This window comes from Typha angustifolia, chromosome 7 (genome assembly GCF_048772165.1).
Source record: "Typha angustifolia cultivar Huaian chromosome 7, ASM4877216v1, whole genome shotgun sequence".
Taxonomy (NCBI): Eukaryota; Viridiplantae; Streptophyta; class Magnoliopsida; order Poales; family Typhaceae; genus Typha; species Typha angustifolia.
Window position 1 is genome coordinate 15934267 of NC_133245.1, and position 16560 is coordinate 15950826.

The 16560-nt window shown below is 37.6% G+C and overlaps 2 protein-coding genes across 4 annotated transcripts; one reads left to right on the forward strand and one right to left on the reverse strand.

Annotated features, from left to right (window-relative positions):
* Positions 1-9091: 9091 nt before the first annotated feature.
* On the reverse strand, positions 9092-14226 carry LOC140763020 (uncharacterized). 3 transcript variants are annotated; one of them, XM_073101046.1, is made up of 3 exons: positions 13118-14226; positions 11189-11352; positions 9094-10958 (listed from the first exon to the last, which is right to left on the reverse strand). In XM_073101046.1, the coding sequence occupies exons 2-3, from the start codon at positions 11235-11237 to the stop codon at positions 10003-10005; spliced, it is 1005 nt and encodes a 334-aa protein (XP_072957147.1). In that variant the 5' UTR covers positions 11238-11352; positions 13118-14226; the 3' UTR covers positions 9094-10002. The 3 variants fall into 3 exon arrangements, with proteins under 3 accessions (XP_072957146.1, XP_072957147.1, XP_072957148.1); XM_073101045.1 differs by lacking the exon at positions 11189-11352 and having other exon boundaries at positions 9092-10958; XM_073101047.1 differs by lacking the exon at positions 13118-14226 and having other exon boundaries at positions 11189-13111.
* A 161-nt stretch (positions 14227-14387) lies between these two features.
* LOC140763021 (uncharacterized) lies at positions 14388-15040 on the forward strand. Its single transcript, XM_073101048.1, has one exon. It carries the CDS (start codon positions 14580-14582, stop codon positions 14772-14774), a length of 195 nt encoding a protein of 64 aa, XP_072957149.1. The 5' UTR covers positions 14388-14579; the 3' UTR covers positions 14775-15040.
* Positions 15041-16560: the final 1520 nt, after the last annotated feature.

A 16560-nucleotide genomic window follows, 5' to 3' on the forward strand; every position in this document is an offset into this window, starting at 1 on the left:
AGAGAGAGAGGGAGAGGAAAGGTGAGATGGTTGTTTTATAGAGTGAGAGAAAGAAAGGGAAGAGACGAGAGAGGAGGAGGGGGGACCCATGAATTATCTGGTTGGGCTCATGTGAGATCGTCCTTGTCATAATATGGAGATTGGAGTTTCACATATCTATATACTTACATATATATATTTATATTTATATATATCATCTATGACTAGAGATAAGATCTCAAAAAGCAAGTGGTTAAATGAGCCAATGATTTGCCACCGGAAGATAATTTTTTTATTTTTTATTCTACACACACACACACACACACACACACACACACACATAGCTAAGTATTCGCGCATGGACAATTATGTCGCTAATTTTCTCTCTTATTTGCTTGGATGCTTCCGTTAGCTCGATAGCATGATATCTCATCGCTGTGGTTGAGCAGTAACACAACAGTTTGGTAGGAAGGAGGGGGAAGGGGGGGTTTAGTTTGGTAGGGGATGCTTTGACTTTTTGAAGAGCACGGGAGGGGGGGTTAGTATTAGTGCGCACCGGGCCTACGTTAGCCCAAGAGTGGAGGTGAAAATTAAACATATTCGAGATTAAATAATACTACTAATAATGCTAGTAATAATAAAAGGTAAGTAGAAGAAACCAGGACCGGATCTGTCACAAATTTGTTTACCCTGTGATTCACCTTTAAAATATCTAAATTATATATATATATATAGTTCTAACTAATTTAAAAAAAAATAAAAAAAAAAGCTATAAAAGCAGCAGAATTGTATGCCTTTTATTACTTGCTATTTTTAAATAATTTTTATATTTAACAACATCAAATTTTAAAACATTGTGATTTTGGATACCAACAACATATTAATTAAAATTTTAGAATTCAAATACTCTTAGGATAAATAATGAAATATTAAAGAGTAATTTTGTAAAAATAAGAGACTCAACCGAGTCAACCCAATAATAAAATTGAACTAACTTATTAGTGATCATTTGATCAGTCTAACCATCCGGTCGGTGTAACTATGGATGGAAAGAGGAGATAAAGATAATGATAATGTTATGTGACTATCTGAGTGCCTCTCTTCTCCCTTGCCAATAGCAAAAGGATAGGAAAAGATTCGGCAAAGTTTTGTGACATGCATAATATGGACATGTGAGCATTTTAGATGCTACCTCTCTAAGCCAAGAATTTATTAATACCCGTACTAAGATAAATAGAGGAGAGGAGAGGAGAGGAGAGGAGATATAGGCACCATTGTCCAATCATGTGTACTTACTTACACACTTATCTCTTACTACTGGATTCGATTGGATTTGGAGTAGATGGTGAGGATTTCGATCTTCTCCCCAAGTCCATAACACCTTGATGAGGCCGTCTCTATCTGCCTGCTCACCTGGTAGAGGTCTTGTCATATACATGACATTGACCTAATCGAATAGGTAAAAAGTTAGGTTCTTAATTAAGACAAACGGAAGTACTTCCAAATCTATAAAACTTATTATACTCATTTATGAGTATATTGTGATAATAAAAGGAATTTATTTTCATTTGCTCTCTTCCTTTTGCTAGGGTTTCACAAATTTTCATTTTTATCTTATGCGCATGGTCGGCATTCCTCTCTTATCCTTCTCTAGTCTCTCCAGCTCAGCATGGAGGGTCATCTCTTTTGTTATTTGAATATTTTTTTTTCTCATATATTGCTTTCTTTACTCTTTTTTATCCTAGCTCTATGAATAGATTCGATTTTGCTTTGAGATCCTCTCTCCTCTTTCCGTGACGTTTCTTATTTAGATATCTCTAAAATGGTCTCACCGTTCTCGGTGAGGCATGCCCCAAGCCCGATTAATTTAGATTGTGCGATGTTTGTGAGTGGTATTAAAATTTTTATAGCTACTATCTTTGCTTAAGAACACATTTCATAAGGAGAGGGTAGTATCAGTGGGCGTTGAACCATTATATTCTTTTATTTATCTTCTCTTTGGTTTTGTTTGGTTTGAGACTAAATCTTGAACTTGATTAATTAATCTTATTTTTAATCTTAATTTTTTAAAGAATAAACTTAATTAGATATAAAAAGATTAGAAAAAATATTTGATTTATGAATCAGTTTAAGAGCCCAAAAAACTAATTCAGAGAAAATTCTTAAACTCAAAGTAAATAAGATCTTTAGTTTCATAAGCGTGCCAAAGTTAGCTAAGTTACTTCAAAATTTGAGACAGTCACAACTAAGGGCTAATTAGCTGGCCAATTATACTTGTGTGATTTAGGTATTGTTTCATTGAGATCTTAAACACTCTTAGGAACTTAATTCTTACTTCTTCCTATCGCGTCGGTAGTGCAGCTAATATATCAACCTATCTGCCATTTAATCTGTGCATCGAACTTTGTCAAATTTAATTGAACTCAATAGATTTATATGCCTACAAAAAGAGAAAAAAAGAAAAGGAATGTATTCCTCCTGTGCTGAAAGGGACCTTAAAAGAGGATGAGCAAACTGTAAAGCAAAGAAGGTTCGACTAAGTATGAGAGCTCATCTCACATCTTTTCTATAGGATCTATGCACTGATGGTTTGCAGAGGAAGTATTTAGTAATAATGCCTTGGCTGAGAGCTTGCAGAAGCTTTGATGGGGTCATCTTTACAGGGAATGGGAAAGTATTAAAGCAGGACAAGAGCAACCAATGGAAAAGCTGCAGCTGTTAAAAGGAAACCGTACTTAAAGGTACTTAAATAAAACATTTTTAAATATTGTTGCAGTAACTAGGGCAGGGCGGGTAAATTAATAAGCTCCCCCATTTATTTTAGCATTATTTTCTTTTCCTATCTTAGATTAGAAAGAAATAAGAACACTTTAATTTAAGTTTATATGTCAAATCAATGATAGTTGAGTCAATTTTGCAATAGTCATTTATATTATATCTTAATTTTATGTATCACATCACTATTCTAAATCATAAGTAAATATTAGAATATTCCACTATAATTTTAAATTTATAATTTAAAGTAGTTATTCTAGATCTATTTATTTATTTTAATGTCAAAGCAAATGAATACACAACTTCTGGACCAAGATTATATATATATATATATATATATATATATATATATATATATATATTATGTGACTGGAATGATAATCTAATTTGTCAGTATATATCATCATCACTAGTAGACATACTTACGGAGATAGATGGAAAATAGGAATATCTATTAACTCTAATTTAAGAATGTGATGAATTTTCCAAGGACAAAAAATTCCGTACGTGCGAACTTTGAAAATCCTTACTAAAAATATTAAACAAATCATGCTAGGAAATTAGAGATTCAAATACTTGCTAATCATGTGCTTTGATTGTAATAAATTTTTATTAAAATCACAACTTCTTTTTTCCTGCCTACCAAAATATGACGTTGATAGAAGAACGCATGCTAGCTAATAATACAACGAGAGATTAAAAAAAAATGAGTTTATCATGGCACAGATGATGAAATTGAAAGTTTCAAATTTAATTGATTGGGATACGTAAGGGCTTCAAATTCAAATTCAAATTCATAAACCAGCACAGAACACACAATTGAGAATCTTTAACTAGGGTTAGCTCATCAATGAGGACTACTTAACTAACAAAATAATTATTTGGAAAGCTTTTCTCAAGAAGAAAAAAGAAAAGAAAAGAAAAAGGAATAGGAAGTATAAGTAAAGTCTGTGCACCAAAAGAATGTACAATTTATAACCAGCATATGACCTTTTGTCCCTGCAATTAATCCCGAGATTTTAATAGTAATAATAATAATAATAATAATTTATATTTGTGGTAATAATGAGGTGTCTCTATCACAGCCAATAAGATTCAACTGGCGAGTGCTGACCTAGCTGGCTAGATCTCATGAAAACATAACTAACTCCTCTTGTCGGATTCCATTCCCCAGAATCTAAAGCCAACCCAATTGCAAGTTTTTCACCTTTCCAACAGATCGGGGTTGCAGCAAATCTTGCACGCAAACTTGAAGCTCTAATTTAGCCGCATCATTCTATTAATTATACTCGGAGGCCATCAGATGCATGCAGCAGGTGGACCACTGTCCATGGCGAGTCCGCAATCTGGCCCAGGAGTGCACGGAGCTAGCAAAAGAATTCGTGGAAGTCAGGCTTGCCCACGTAGGGAAGGAAGCCAATGCAGTGGCAGACTGGACAGCAGCGAAGGCGAGGGTGGCCTCCGGCTACTGCTACGCAGAGCGGCTAAGCCAGGTTCCATCTGAGCTGTGTAATCTTCTAACTGTCGACGCGGCAACGCCTCGACCGTATATTAATATATAGCTGGTCACAACTCTTTGTCTTTCAAAAAAAAAAATATTAATTATATATCCTATCTCTTCTTCCTAAATTAAATTATTCACCCTTTCTTTAATATATATATATATATATATATATATATATATATATATATATATATATATATTTCTCGCCAAACTAAAGTTCATGAAGTGATATAAATATTTTTTTGTCTCTTATCGATGAGAATCTATCCCTTAAGGGTGCTTAAACTAAAAAATAAGGGTAGGATGACATAGACCTAGCGGTACTCGATGACACAGGGTAAAGTTGTCTGAGCTGGACGTTAGGGTTTATGGGATTAATCAAAGGTTGGGTAGTTTGGTTAGTTGTAAACTAGAGAAAAAAGCACATGGTATTATAGAAACCACTTAGGTCCTTGATGTTTGATTAGTTTAACCCCCTGACTTGATTAGGAGTATACGGATTAATGCTAATCTTTGCCAAACACAAGAGCACGTGGAGGAGAAGAGGGTGAGTAATGACCCCAATTAGGTAGCATTAAGAGGGGCCCTAAATGGTAGGGCTTGTTAAGCACTAAGCCACCATGCCAAGATTCTTAACTCTTTTATTTTTTATTTATTTTTTGACTTCATTTTAGCATGTACTTGTTCTAATTATATATTAAACGATTGACATCGTTACACGTCATGTGATATAGCTATTCATATGTATAAAAGGGCAGAGCAAGAAATAATCTCAGGAGACTTTCCGTGTTTAAATTATGTTAAGTAATGACTCGGAAAACAAAGATTTATGGCAAATATATAATTCTATTATTATTTATTTTTCTCTTTTTAAAAGAAAAGGCACGTGAGAATAGTTGATGCCATGTCATTTGAAGCTATACCATAACATACATCTACGACTTAATCCACAACCATTAATTGTTAACAGAAGAGGATATATTTAAATACTGTAGCAATTGCAACTTGGATGATAACCATGTGAAACTTATTCCTGACGCAAAGACACGTAGGGAGAGAGGAGTTCTCATCTAATTAACCAATTAAAGGTGTCATTAAAGGGAGATTAAAAAAATTGAAGGGTTTGCTAGGTCTCTTTTAGCGTAATTCGAATATTAATCGATTTAAAAATACATAGAGAGGAAACTCTGTAATTTTAAACCATAGTCGCATATATGAGTTTTTTTTTTTAATATAAAAAAGAAGAAGATATATATGAGAAAATATAGTCCGAATTAATTATAAACTTAAGCATGATATAAAATTCTGTATTCCAAATATATGGCCAAAGTTGAGAGAGAGAGAGAAAGAGAGTCCAATGAAGACTCTCCAAACAAAAAGGATCAATTGGTTGCAAACTGAGCTGTACGCACTCGTCTCAAGAAAGTTTTCTCGAATCATATATGCAAGCAAAAAGTTGGTTGATAAAATAGAGTGTTCTAGTCTTATAAACTACGTTTTAAGGAGACCATATGCTGCTACTTTTCTCACGTTTACTTATATAAATCATATGGGAGAGGCAAAACTTTGTTATTCTCAAGACGACAAGAGCAATCATCAATTACTTTTCATTAATGAGCTACCCCAATTGTGTTCTTTATGTGCATACATCCATATGGATTTATTTTTCATATGGGATGGTAAGTAGAGACCTTGAGACAGGTGCAATTCTAGATCTGACAAATGCCATCATGTTGCTTAACCACAAATGTTCATATATATAGTAGGATAGATATATAGATGGTGCTAAAGTTTGCTTGCATATAGTTGGAAGCTGATTGAATTGAATTGAATTGAATTGAATTGAAAGCAGCAGCAGCAGCAGCAGTAGCTTTTTTTTTTTCTTTTTTTTTCAAATATATATATATTATATCATAGAAGCTGCAAGCAAAAGGCCACTTCCTATATAGCAGAAGAATAGAATAAGAGCTTTCCATTTCCATGAATCCCAAAAGAAACATCACTTGCCCCCCCTCCCCCTCCCCCTCCCCCTCCTCCTCCCTTATGTGGTCCTTTTGAATTCCTTTCTTAAATAACCCTCATTTTGATCAAAGTCGCAGAGGGCACAGAAGCAGCCCCAGATCTCCTAAGCCATAGACAACAAATGGGAAGCTAAGGAGCTGCACCCACTGCTGCTAGATTGCGACCGGCCCTGCACCAATATGAACCGTTGGATCACGAGATGGGCATCTGATTCCTTTTGCTCTAGAGTCATCCCCGTGATGTGTGCCTCTTGAGATAGGTTGAGGATAAATTAATGGAGGGGGACCCTTGATGGAAGGTGACAAGTTGAGTGAGTTGAGCGTGAGTGAGAGAGATAAGATGTAGCAATGCATATATGGTACAGTGCACATGTTGTGTAAATAAAACGACGACATCGATTAGTGTTTACCCAATCGATGATTAATCCCTTCAATGTGAGTCCTATATACATCGCAAAAAGAGTGGGTATTACTGATCATTTAATTTTGGAAGAGAGAGAGGATATGGACCACATGTAAACTATGGTCGATCAATCGATCGAGCAAATAGGGTATGAACTCTCCACATCAATATAAGTATTAAGGTCAGTACACACAAGTGGGCATGATAAATTTGAAGTAGCTAGCTAGCTGGCTGGAGATGCTTGTATGAGATAGTGTTTAGACATTGAAAGGGTCATGTCATGTGGGTGTGTTACCCATTGACATGAACATCTAAACGGCAGGTGTTTAAAGGTTCATGTGTGTAACATCTAATCTCATTGGATGTGGCATAAGGGGGGGTGCCACTTGGAATTGCCCTAAGCTCTCCTGTAATATAAATATATAGATATATAGATGTTTATATTGTGTGTCTGTGTGTGTGTGTGTGGTTTCCTATGCTTGGGATCAACTGTAAAACTTCAGAGCCAAAGCCAGTGAAGGGCCGGGGGTTTGTTAGAAAGTGGACCTATGAAACCAGGTGGGATTGATAGCTTTTAAAGATAAAGCTGGCTAACTGGGGGACCTCTGCCTTGCCATATGTAATATATTTCCATCCCCTCCTCTCTTCACTCGCTCATTCACTCACTCGCTCACTCTCTCTTGCATGTGTTCTGTCATCATTTATTCAGATGAGAGGGCATTGTCTTGTGTACTAGTACTACAGAGCATTATGGTGTGCTATTACGTCCATTAACTGTAAATTAATAGTCTTTGGAGTCTGGACCACCCAAAAGAAAAGAAAGAAGAAAACATAAGTTTCTATGTATATTGCACTTAATTCCCACATATAAAAGAGTAAGGTTACTATTGCTGCAGACGTACTAGTACACATGCATATGCCTAGGATGTGGATATAGCACATAGGACCAGCCAGAATCAAACAACTAGGAACTAGCATTAATAAGAGAGGTAGAGGTAGGAGGAGGAGGAGGAGGAGGAGGAGGAGGAGGAGGAGGAGAGGAGTAGTAGTATGGTGTGTGGACTATGGGGAAGAGAGGGGTTTGCAGGAGAAGGGACCAAAGCTGGCTTTGGCGGGAAACCCCAAATAATTCCTGCCCGCCCTCCCTATCCGGGCAATCCGGGCAGCTGTCCCCCCACCCCTCCCACCCTCCCTGAGAAAGCCGTTGAGCCTTCGCTGTTGGGTCGCTTTCTCCTCTCATCCCCTCCTTCTCATAGAATCTCCCCTACCTCTCTCTCTCTCTCTCTCTCTCTCTCTCTCTCTCTCTCTCTATATATATATATATATATATATTTCTTTTCTCTTTTCTCTTAGATAGATAGAGAGATGGGTGGTTGTGGGGACATAGAGGGAACTTTTTTACTGTTACTACAAAGAGCCGGGGGGGGGGGGGGGGGGGGGAGAGAGGGAGGGGAGGAGAGGAGTATTCGGTAGAGCACGAGTCTCTTTCGAGTGGATATAGCTAAAAGGATGGTGTTAAAGTATGGAAGCGAAGCACAAAAAAAAGGAACTGGAGCAGGCGGCTGCTGCTGCATGCTGTTATTGCTTGGGCTGCTACGTGCTGAGAGAAGTACTGCGATCACCAGCTGTCACCATGCCACTGCCAACGCGCTTCATTTATTACTAGTAACAGTCTTTCAACTGTTTGGAGCAATATATCTGTATATTGTGCATATGTTCAAATAGCTTTATACTTTTAAACGCAAATTAAATAGCCAATAATATACTTTTTAACCAAATTATATATATATATATACACTAAAAACGAAGTAATATATGCAGCATCTTTTAGAAATAGCCGGGGAAGTTGGTTGCAAATTCCTCGGTTTAAGACTGTCTCTTGTGGGATGAACTTTGTATATGGGTGGATGTCTCACGAGTGGTGGCACCTGTGCTAAGGGCGTGGCGTGACATCTATATGGGGGATACTGTTAAGGCCCAGAGGGTAACACAATTATCTAAGTTTTGGTTGGTTGTAAAAAGAGTTCTGACGCTGGGCGTGCACGGACTGATATGATCATGCTGCTATTACTGCATCTATGACCATATATATACTTATGAGCTGTGCCTTGAGGCAAAGTACATGTTGGGCCGATCCCATTCCCATTTTCTCATGGGCCTCCTTCTTGGCCTAGCAGATATCATCACTTTATCCAAACGTAATTGCCCTGTGACAAAATCCAATTAAGATAACCACTTGGTCACCCTACCGGAATTTGAATCAGCCTGTTAAAGCTTAAGAAGTATCAAGATAATTTTAGATGCAAATGTGGAACATTTTCCACCCGGATACAAAATTTCAACTATAATTAGAGATATCCCTGTATCAACCAATTAACCAGATATAGAGCCAAGTTCTGTCATGATCTATCTAGCCAACTAACAAAATCAACTACCCGAGCTTATTTAGAAAGTATAAAGTTATCCCTGTATCAACCAGTCTTCACACAAAGTGAGCAAAAGAACTCACCATTTAAAGTAACCTACAACTGCAAGATCCATATGTAGGGTTACGAACAAAGATTATCATTCATTTGTAGACTGACAAAGTTCTAAAATATTGTCACCTGAGAGGACATGAAAATGAAGGAAATGATTCTCAAAAGCTTATATAAACACTTCCGAAACGAAGTAATTATGAATTCTGTCGATGATCTCCCAGACGTTTTCTTTCTACTCATGATGACTCAACATTTTGTGCATACTCCGGAAAGGTAGCTTGCAGGCATTCACATTGCTCATCATGGACGTTATGCATGTTCACAATATAGCATAACGCATACCTGTAATAGTTTTATTTACAGGTGAATCTCTTTGGAGCCACTAAAACAAGGGCTGGACACATTTTCCAGTTACTAGCTGTTGAATAAAAAAAAAGCTCCTTCTTTAGCACATACTCCAATTCCTATGACAGATTGCCAGTGATTATTGAAAACTTGTCTCCCCTGTCATATGGAAAAGTATGGTGGACCAGCTGCTGTTCATACAAGAATTTCTCTGGCTGTTACAAATCCTGCATAGTTTGGTCAAAGTCCAGTCTTCACTGCTGAGCCTTGTACTGAATGCTGCTCATCAGATTTCTAATTTGTAACTATTTTTTCATAATTATCATCAGCATGTGTCTGCTGGCTCTGCTGCATAATACCTAGGTCGACAAGCTTTGGTGTACCTCAGACCACTATCATTTTTACTGCCTGAATAAAGGCTGGACTCAATTTTCTTTTGACCTCAAATGGCCTCCAACATGTGAAAATTTCAGAAGCTCTGGTTGCTCTCTCAGCTTAACCAGATTTTGAATAATCTCTTCTTTCCTTAGGAACTTCTAATCTAGCCATAGTAGAAGCATCAACATCATGTACCCCATTCATGTTCGCTTCATGCCGTTGTTTGTGACTGCAATCGGCCAAATAATTTGTAGCATCTAGCTGTCTTTTCAGAGCATTGAACCCAGCTATGGTAATATCATCTATAACATCTACCATCATTGTGTTTCCTTCAACATATTGCCTATTACTGCTGTCACCTCCAACATCTGAAAAATGCACAAGTTCTGGTTGCCCTGCATAACCAGAATTTGAATAATCTCTTCTTCCTTTAAGGACATCTAATTTAGCCATGGTAAAAGCATCAACCTCATCTTTCTGGTTCATGTTCACTTCATGTCGTTGCTTGTGGCTGCACTTGCCCAAATAATTTGTAGTATCAAGCCGTCTTTTCAGAATATTGTAACTAGCCATGGTAATATCAACTGCAGCATCCACCATCTTTGTGTTTCCTTCATCATATTGCTTATTAGTGCTGTCACCTCCACCAAGACGCATTTGCTGGTTCTGCCACATAATACCCACGTCAGCAAGCTCTACTGGCTCGTACTTCTGTCCCACATCATTTCTGCTACCTGGAGGGCAGCTGCATACTGTCTCATTTGTCCCCGACTGACCTCCAACTTCTGCCAAATGCAAATGCTCTGGATAGTCCTTTGCACTATCAGAATCTAAATTCTCAATTCGCCCTTTAAGAACTCTTAATCTAGCCATTACAGAGGCATCAATCTCACGTGGCCTAATTATTTTCATTTCATAAGGGTGCTCATGGCTGCTGTTACCCAAATGATCTTTAGTATCAAGCCGCTCCTTTAAAACTCTGAATCTAGCCATGACAGAAGGATCTAACACATCTCCCTTATTTGTCTTTCCGTCATGAGGTTGCCTGCTACTGCTGTCACCTCCATCAGATCCTAGTTTTGGAGGTAAAGCATAAGCTTTTATTAACCTTGTTTGAAGAGAGGAAGCATCAAGTGGCTTTTATAATTTACAGAAATTAGTCTTGTTAACCTAATAAAATAACATCATCTTGATGGAATCAATTCTGTGGCTTTTATAATTTGCTGTAATTGACAAGCAAGATCTCAAAATGATGGAACCAATTCCAATATTCAAAAGCAACAAAAGAAGCCTTAATACAAACCTTTCTTCCGACTCTCATGGTTTTCCATATTGAGCTTCAATTGACACATTGATGTTCACATTCATGGAACATAATGCAACTTCTACCTAAATCAATGCACTCTTGTACTTTATTGTGACTACACCTCCTAATAAAAGAGCTACCTTTGGAAGCTTTTTAAGGGCCTGCAGATGGGTAAATAGAAGGAATAATTTCTGAAAATAAAGAAGTTGCATGGTTTACAGAAGCTAACTGAAAATCTGAGCACTACTTAAACAATAATATGCTGAGAATCAAATGCACTACCAGCATTGCATTTCCAAAAAACTATATCAACAACCTTGGGAACAACAAAAAAAGGCTCATCATCATTCATCAATATCCAAGTATAATTCATTTTTCATCTTCATCTTAACTCCGTAATACAGACATCATTGACACATCACACATGCACATGTACCAGTGCTACCTCTCCTTTAGGAATTTAATCTTGAGTCTTTTTTTTTAATTATATATTTGCTTATTTTTAGTGTTTAGGATAGTATTTATTTTTTTACAGATATTTAGAATGTTACTTATTGTCATTGTAAGGTCTATATGTAAACCATCTTTTTACTCAGTAATGAAGATTCTAGAGACTTGTTTCTATTCTAAGTTTTGGGTGTGAAAACCTAATTTGAGAATGAAGGTGTAAAATCTCATTCTTCTTTTTTCCTAGTCATCATCTTTCCTAGAACCCTAATGATTTTGTTGTTTTCCATCAGTCCCTCAGAGTTTCTATGACTCTATTTGTTGCTTGCTTTCCTTAAGTCTTCATTCTTCAATCTTAGTTTAGAAATGAAACATGATAAGAGGAGCAGGAAGATAAAATCAGTCAGATTATGTATAAGGGTTAGACACTAGGACACCACATTCAAAGACCACATTTTATCCTCTCCACATGTAAACAGTGCGCAGAGCATTAGTATGGTAAACAACATCAAGGAAAAAATCATTTTCTTGGCAGCAAGAAATTTCATTTGTAAATTGATTATAAAAATACTGACAAGACGGATCATATAACAATGTACATATATAAAAAAATTTCTGAAACAACATCAGATTGGCTATTTCCTTTTACAACTTAAGTCAATTTAAGATTATCCTTATGGTATGAAGGGCTCCATTCAATTCTAAAAAATAACTCTTGCAGGCCAATATAACAAGGTCTTTTTATTGATCCATAATCATGAAGTTTCATGATATATATTTATTAAATCATGACCCTAGTAACAAACAATTACTTAAATAAAATTCTGTCTGACAGTAAATACTACCTCTATGACTATGTAGATTGCACATTCTTTTTTCTTACTCTTGCAAAATATGTATTATGAATACTTGACTGATTTATAAGCAAGCACCAGAACAGTAAGGTTGTTGCATGTTTTTACCTTGCGTCTAGCTAAGAAACCCCATAATTAACAACTTAATTCTTAATCTGCTAACCCAGATTAACACAAGCACTTGTGAACTATGCCAGTCGTTCTGGTATTTTATTACCCACCAAAAGTGCTAATATATACTTGGCAAAGCGATCGTTTAAGTAAATTTTTGGGAGGTTTTTCATATTTCTGTCTCACTAGCACCCTAAAGAATACCCTGATGGCCAAGTTCACAAGATGAGAGAAAAGAATCAATTATTAAACTTATAAGACTACGGCCATTCTCATGGAGTAGAAGCTGAAATAAAGTTCTGTGATAGTAATCGAAGCAAAATTATTATCTTGTTGAATCACATGATGTTCTCAATGTTGAGTTTCAAGCTTTTAGTTTTGGCCGACAATCATACGCAAGAGTTTCAAGCTTTGAACCACATGATGTCCTCATGGAGTAGAAGCTTTCTTGTCGACAAAACTACAAATCCGAATAAGAATTCGCATCAAAGAATGGTGTGCGGAATGCCTTTACCTGATGGAGAAACCTCCCAGCTCAAAGAGGGGTCCATCCAAGAAAAAGATCTCACCCACATCCATCTTCTGGAAGAGACTGTGGAGTAGATCGTGGCGTCTAAGCAGATGATGGCGATGAGAGGACGAGGGTTTTTATCAAACAGCAAGATCCCGGGTCAACTAGGATTCGGCCCAAACTCCGGTTACCCGAAAATAGAGGACTAGCCCAAGATCGGCCCACTAAAATTGGGCTCCAGCTTGGTATACCATGGGCCTAAGTCAACAGGTTTAAATCTTTTTTTTTTTTTTCTCTCTTAATTCTTTTTCAAATTTTATAGAGACAAAAAGAAAATTGGATAGAATAACTTTTTTTTTCATGAATTGTGGAGATGTTACTGGAAAGAAAGCTTCAGATGCTGTTCGGTGACAGAGGCAAGTGACCTAATCCATAATAGCCAGTAAGCTTCTGCTTCAATTAAAGTACTACTACCGATTAGAAATTAAAGAGGAAGAGACACACCCTGGCCATCTCCGGTTGCATCTTATTGGATTGAGGCAATAAAAGCTTAAGAAGACCCCACGAGAACCTACCTTTGTTGCAAGTGTGCTAAATGATTCAAAGATTCTTCCAGAGAGAGAGAGAGAGAGAGAGAGAGAGAGAGAGAAGCACATCTCACCATCACTTGTTATTGTTCACGAAGCTTTCGGGATGGAATAATTTGGTGGTAATTCTACCTCTCACTGTCTGCATTTAAATCTAACGCACTTTTAGTTAATATAAAATAGGTTTAAATTTACTTCCTAATCTACCCTTCCAACGAAGTTAAAACGACGATAAACAAAGACGCAAACCATTTCTCCAACCCACGGCCGTCAGTGGGAACATGAAACCACAGACCCCGAACTCCAATAATAGAAAACCGCGGCCCCCTCAGTGCGGACTCTCTTTTTGAAGGACTTTTGGAAATTTGCATACCACGCCCTACCTTTAAGATAAATTTATTAAGGCTTTATATGAAAATTTCCTCAAAAAATTCTAAACTTATCCACACCCCAGTGCTGGCGTCACCGATCACGGACCTGAGTAGCAACTCGTGAAGTCCATTTGCTTTCTAAATCCCAGGTACAGGGTCAGAGGGTAAGGGGACCCGCATCGACCGGATAAGGCTCAACCTGCCGACACGTGTTCAAAGCTTCCAATAATCCAAGCGCCGCTTTTGGCTTCTACCGTCTCCTCGCCATAGCCCAAACCGCTCCGAAACCCCCCCAATCCCAGCAGCAGAGCACACCGGACCGAACAATAACTACCCCCACCCCATTACCATCTATCCTTTTGTTAATCGTACCCCTCTATTTCTACTATTTATATCCCGACAGGCGATTGATCTAACTTCAAGTCAAAGGTTGGAGAAATCGGATCCCCCGTTCAAGCTTGGAGAAAGAAGAAAAAAAAAACAGAACAAAGAAAAAGGCGAGTAGAGATGATACTGGTGGCGATCGTGGCGGAGCTATTGGAGGAGTACACGGTGCTGGTGGCGCGAGTCTTGGAGCAGCTGCTCAACGACGCGCCGTTCCCACGGCGGATGCGGTTCTTGATGCTGCGGAGCTTGCCGTTCGCCTCGCCGCCGCGGCCGCTCCCGCCGCCGCCGTACGCCCTCCGCGTCATCACGCGTTGAGCTCGGAGCGGTTCTCCGAGTACTACCACTCCTCCTCCTCCTCCTCCTCCCTAGGGTTTAGGTTTTGCTTGATCCTCTTGCTGCGGTGTTAGATTCGGTGTACAGGAGCAGTCGATCGCTTCTCATGTTAGTTTTCGGTTTCTTGGTTTCTTATCTTCAGGTTTTTTTTTTCGGTGAAGTGGAAGTGTTGTTGTACAATCTTCTTAATTGGTTGATGGATTGAAGAAGAATTTTTTTTTAGGAATTGGGAAATTTGTGCAGCAATCGGTGGTAAAGTCCGGGTTGGAATTGCGTACATATTCTAAAAATCCTTCAAATTAACGACATTGCCGCTTCTTACCCAGAATAGTAGAGACTATGGAAGACGGGGTTAAAAATAAATAAATAAATAAATCGAACTCACTAATAACGGCATTCTAGTTGGATGGAAGCCAATGGTTGCTGGGTTAGATAATATACAAGATATTTTGCATCTAAATATCCTAACTGGACCGCTTGCTCATAATTGAGACAGAAACATCAATTAAGCCTAGACGTCAGTCATATGATCGTATCTAACCTGGAGCTTTTCTTGTCCACAGTTGAGATACTCTTCCATCTTCTTGAACCTACTAGCTAGCTCTATATCCTAAACGTGGGTCCTATTGCGTCAGAGGTCGGGCTCCACCTTCTATGCAATGATCGGGTTTAATCTTGTTTTCCTTTCAGATGTAGATGGCGAGAGTTTTTGACTATACTGATCTATTTTTATTAGATCAGTATCAATGTTATTAATCTGATAGTAAAATGTTGAATTGATTAATACTTATTTTATAAGGTTCTAGTATATTGAGAAAAATACTGATAAGATCAACAACTTAATATATAAATAAAATATTGAACTCGTTAACTGTTTATCTTATAAGTGAGACGCCCAGCGTTTTATTGACATGAATATTGACACGATAAAACTAAACTTTTTTAAGTATTAAATTTGGGGTGGATTTTACTTCTGCATACAAAAGATAAGAGGAGGGCTAGCTTGGTCAAAAACTCTTAATGGCGATAGCGTTCCTTTTGATATCGTTCAATCTTCTTCTTGGATAGATTAAGACAAAAATATCTTGGCTTAATATTTTAAGGGTTATATAGTATTGTGTGAATGCTTGTGTGCAAGTTGTTCAATGACTTGCAGAAAAATATCTGGAAGGACGAGAGTGCGACGATGAGTCCAATATTAGGTGCACGTCCTCTGTATGCAAAGACAAGGAATAGGATGACAGTGACACACTAAATCTAATAACCAGTTAATCTATGTTATTAGGTACACTAACTGGATAAATCTCAACGAAAAATAAATGGTTCTCCACTTCCTGAAACTTAATATAGACTAGAGATGGGCCTCAAGCCCACCATGGCAAGGGCCTGGCCTAAACAATTATTACATTGTCGTTATCATGGGAAGATTTATTTATCATCAACTCGGCAGCCCATTGTGGATTCACCCAATGGACTGATCGCATTGAGTGATGGATATGATGATGCTTAGTGTTGACTAAGGATGACCATCTATTTAGAATACCTTTTAGTATGAAAGGAGACAGCCTTAGTGATAGCAATATCTTATTGTTGTATTCATGTTGATAGTTTTTGCCTTTAAGGTAAGCTTTGCATCTCCTGTATATATTGCTTTCAATATTATCTGGATCACCAACAGAGAAACTAGGTTCATGTAAGGACCATTTAAAAAGTATGAGGAAAAGAGGCAAGAGATTTTAGAATAATTCTCCCTTTGCATACTATTCCC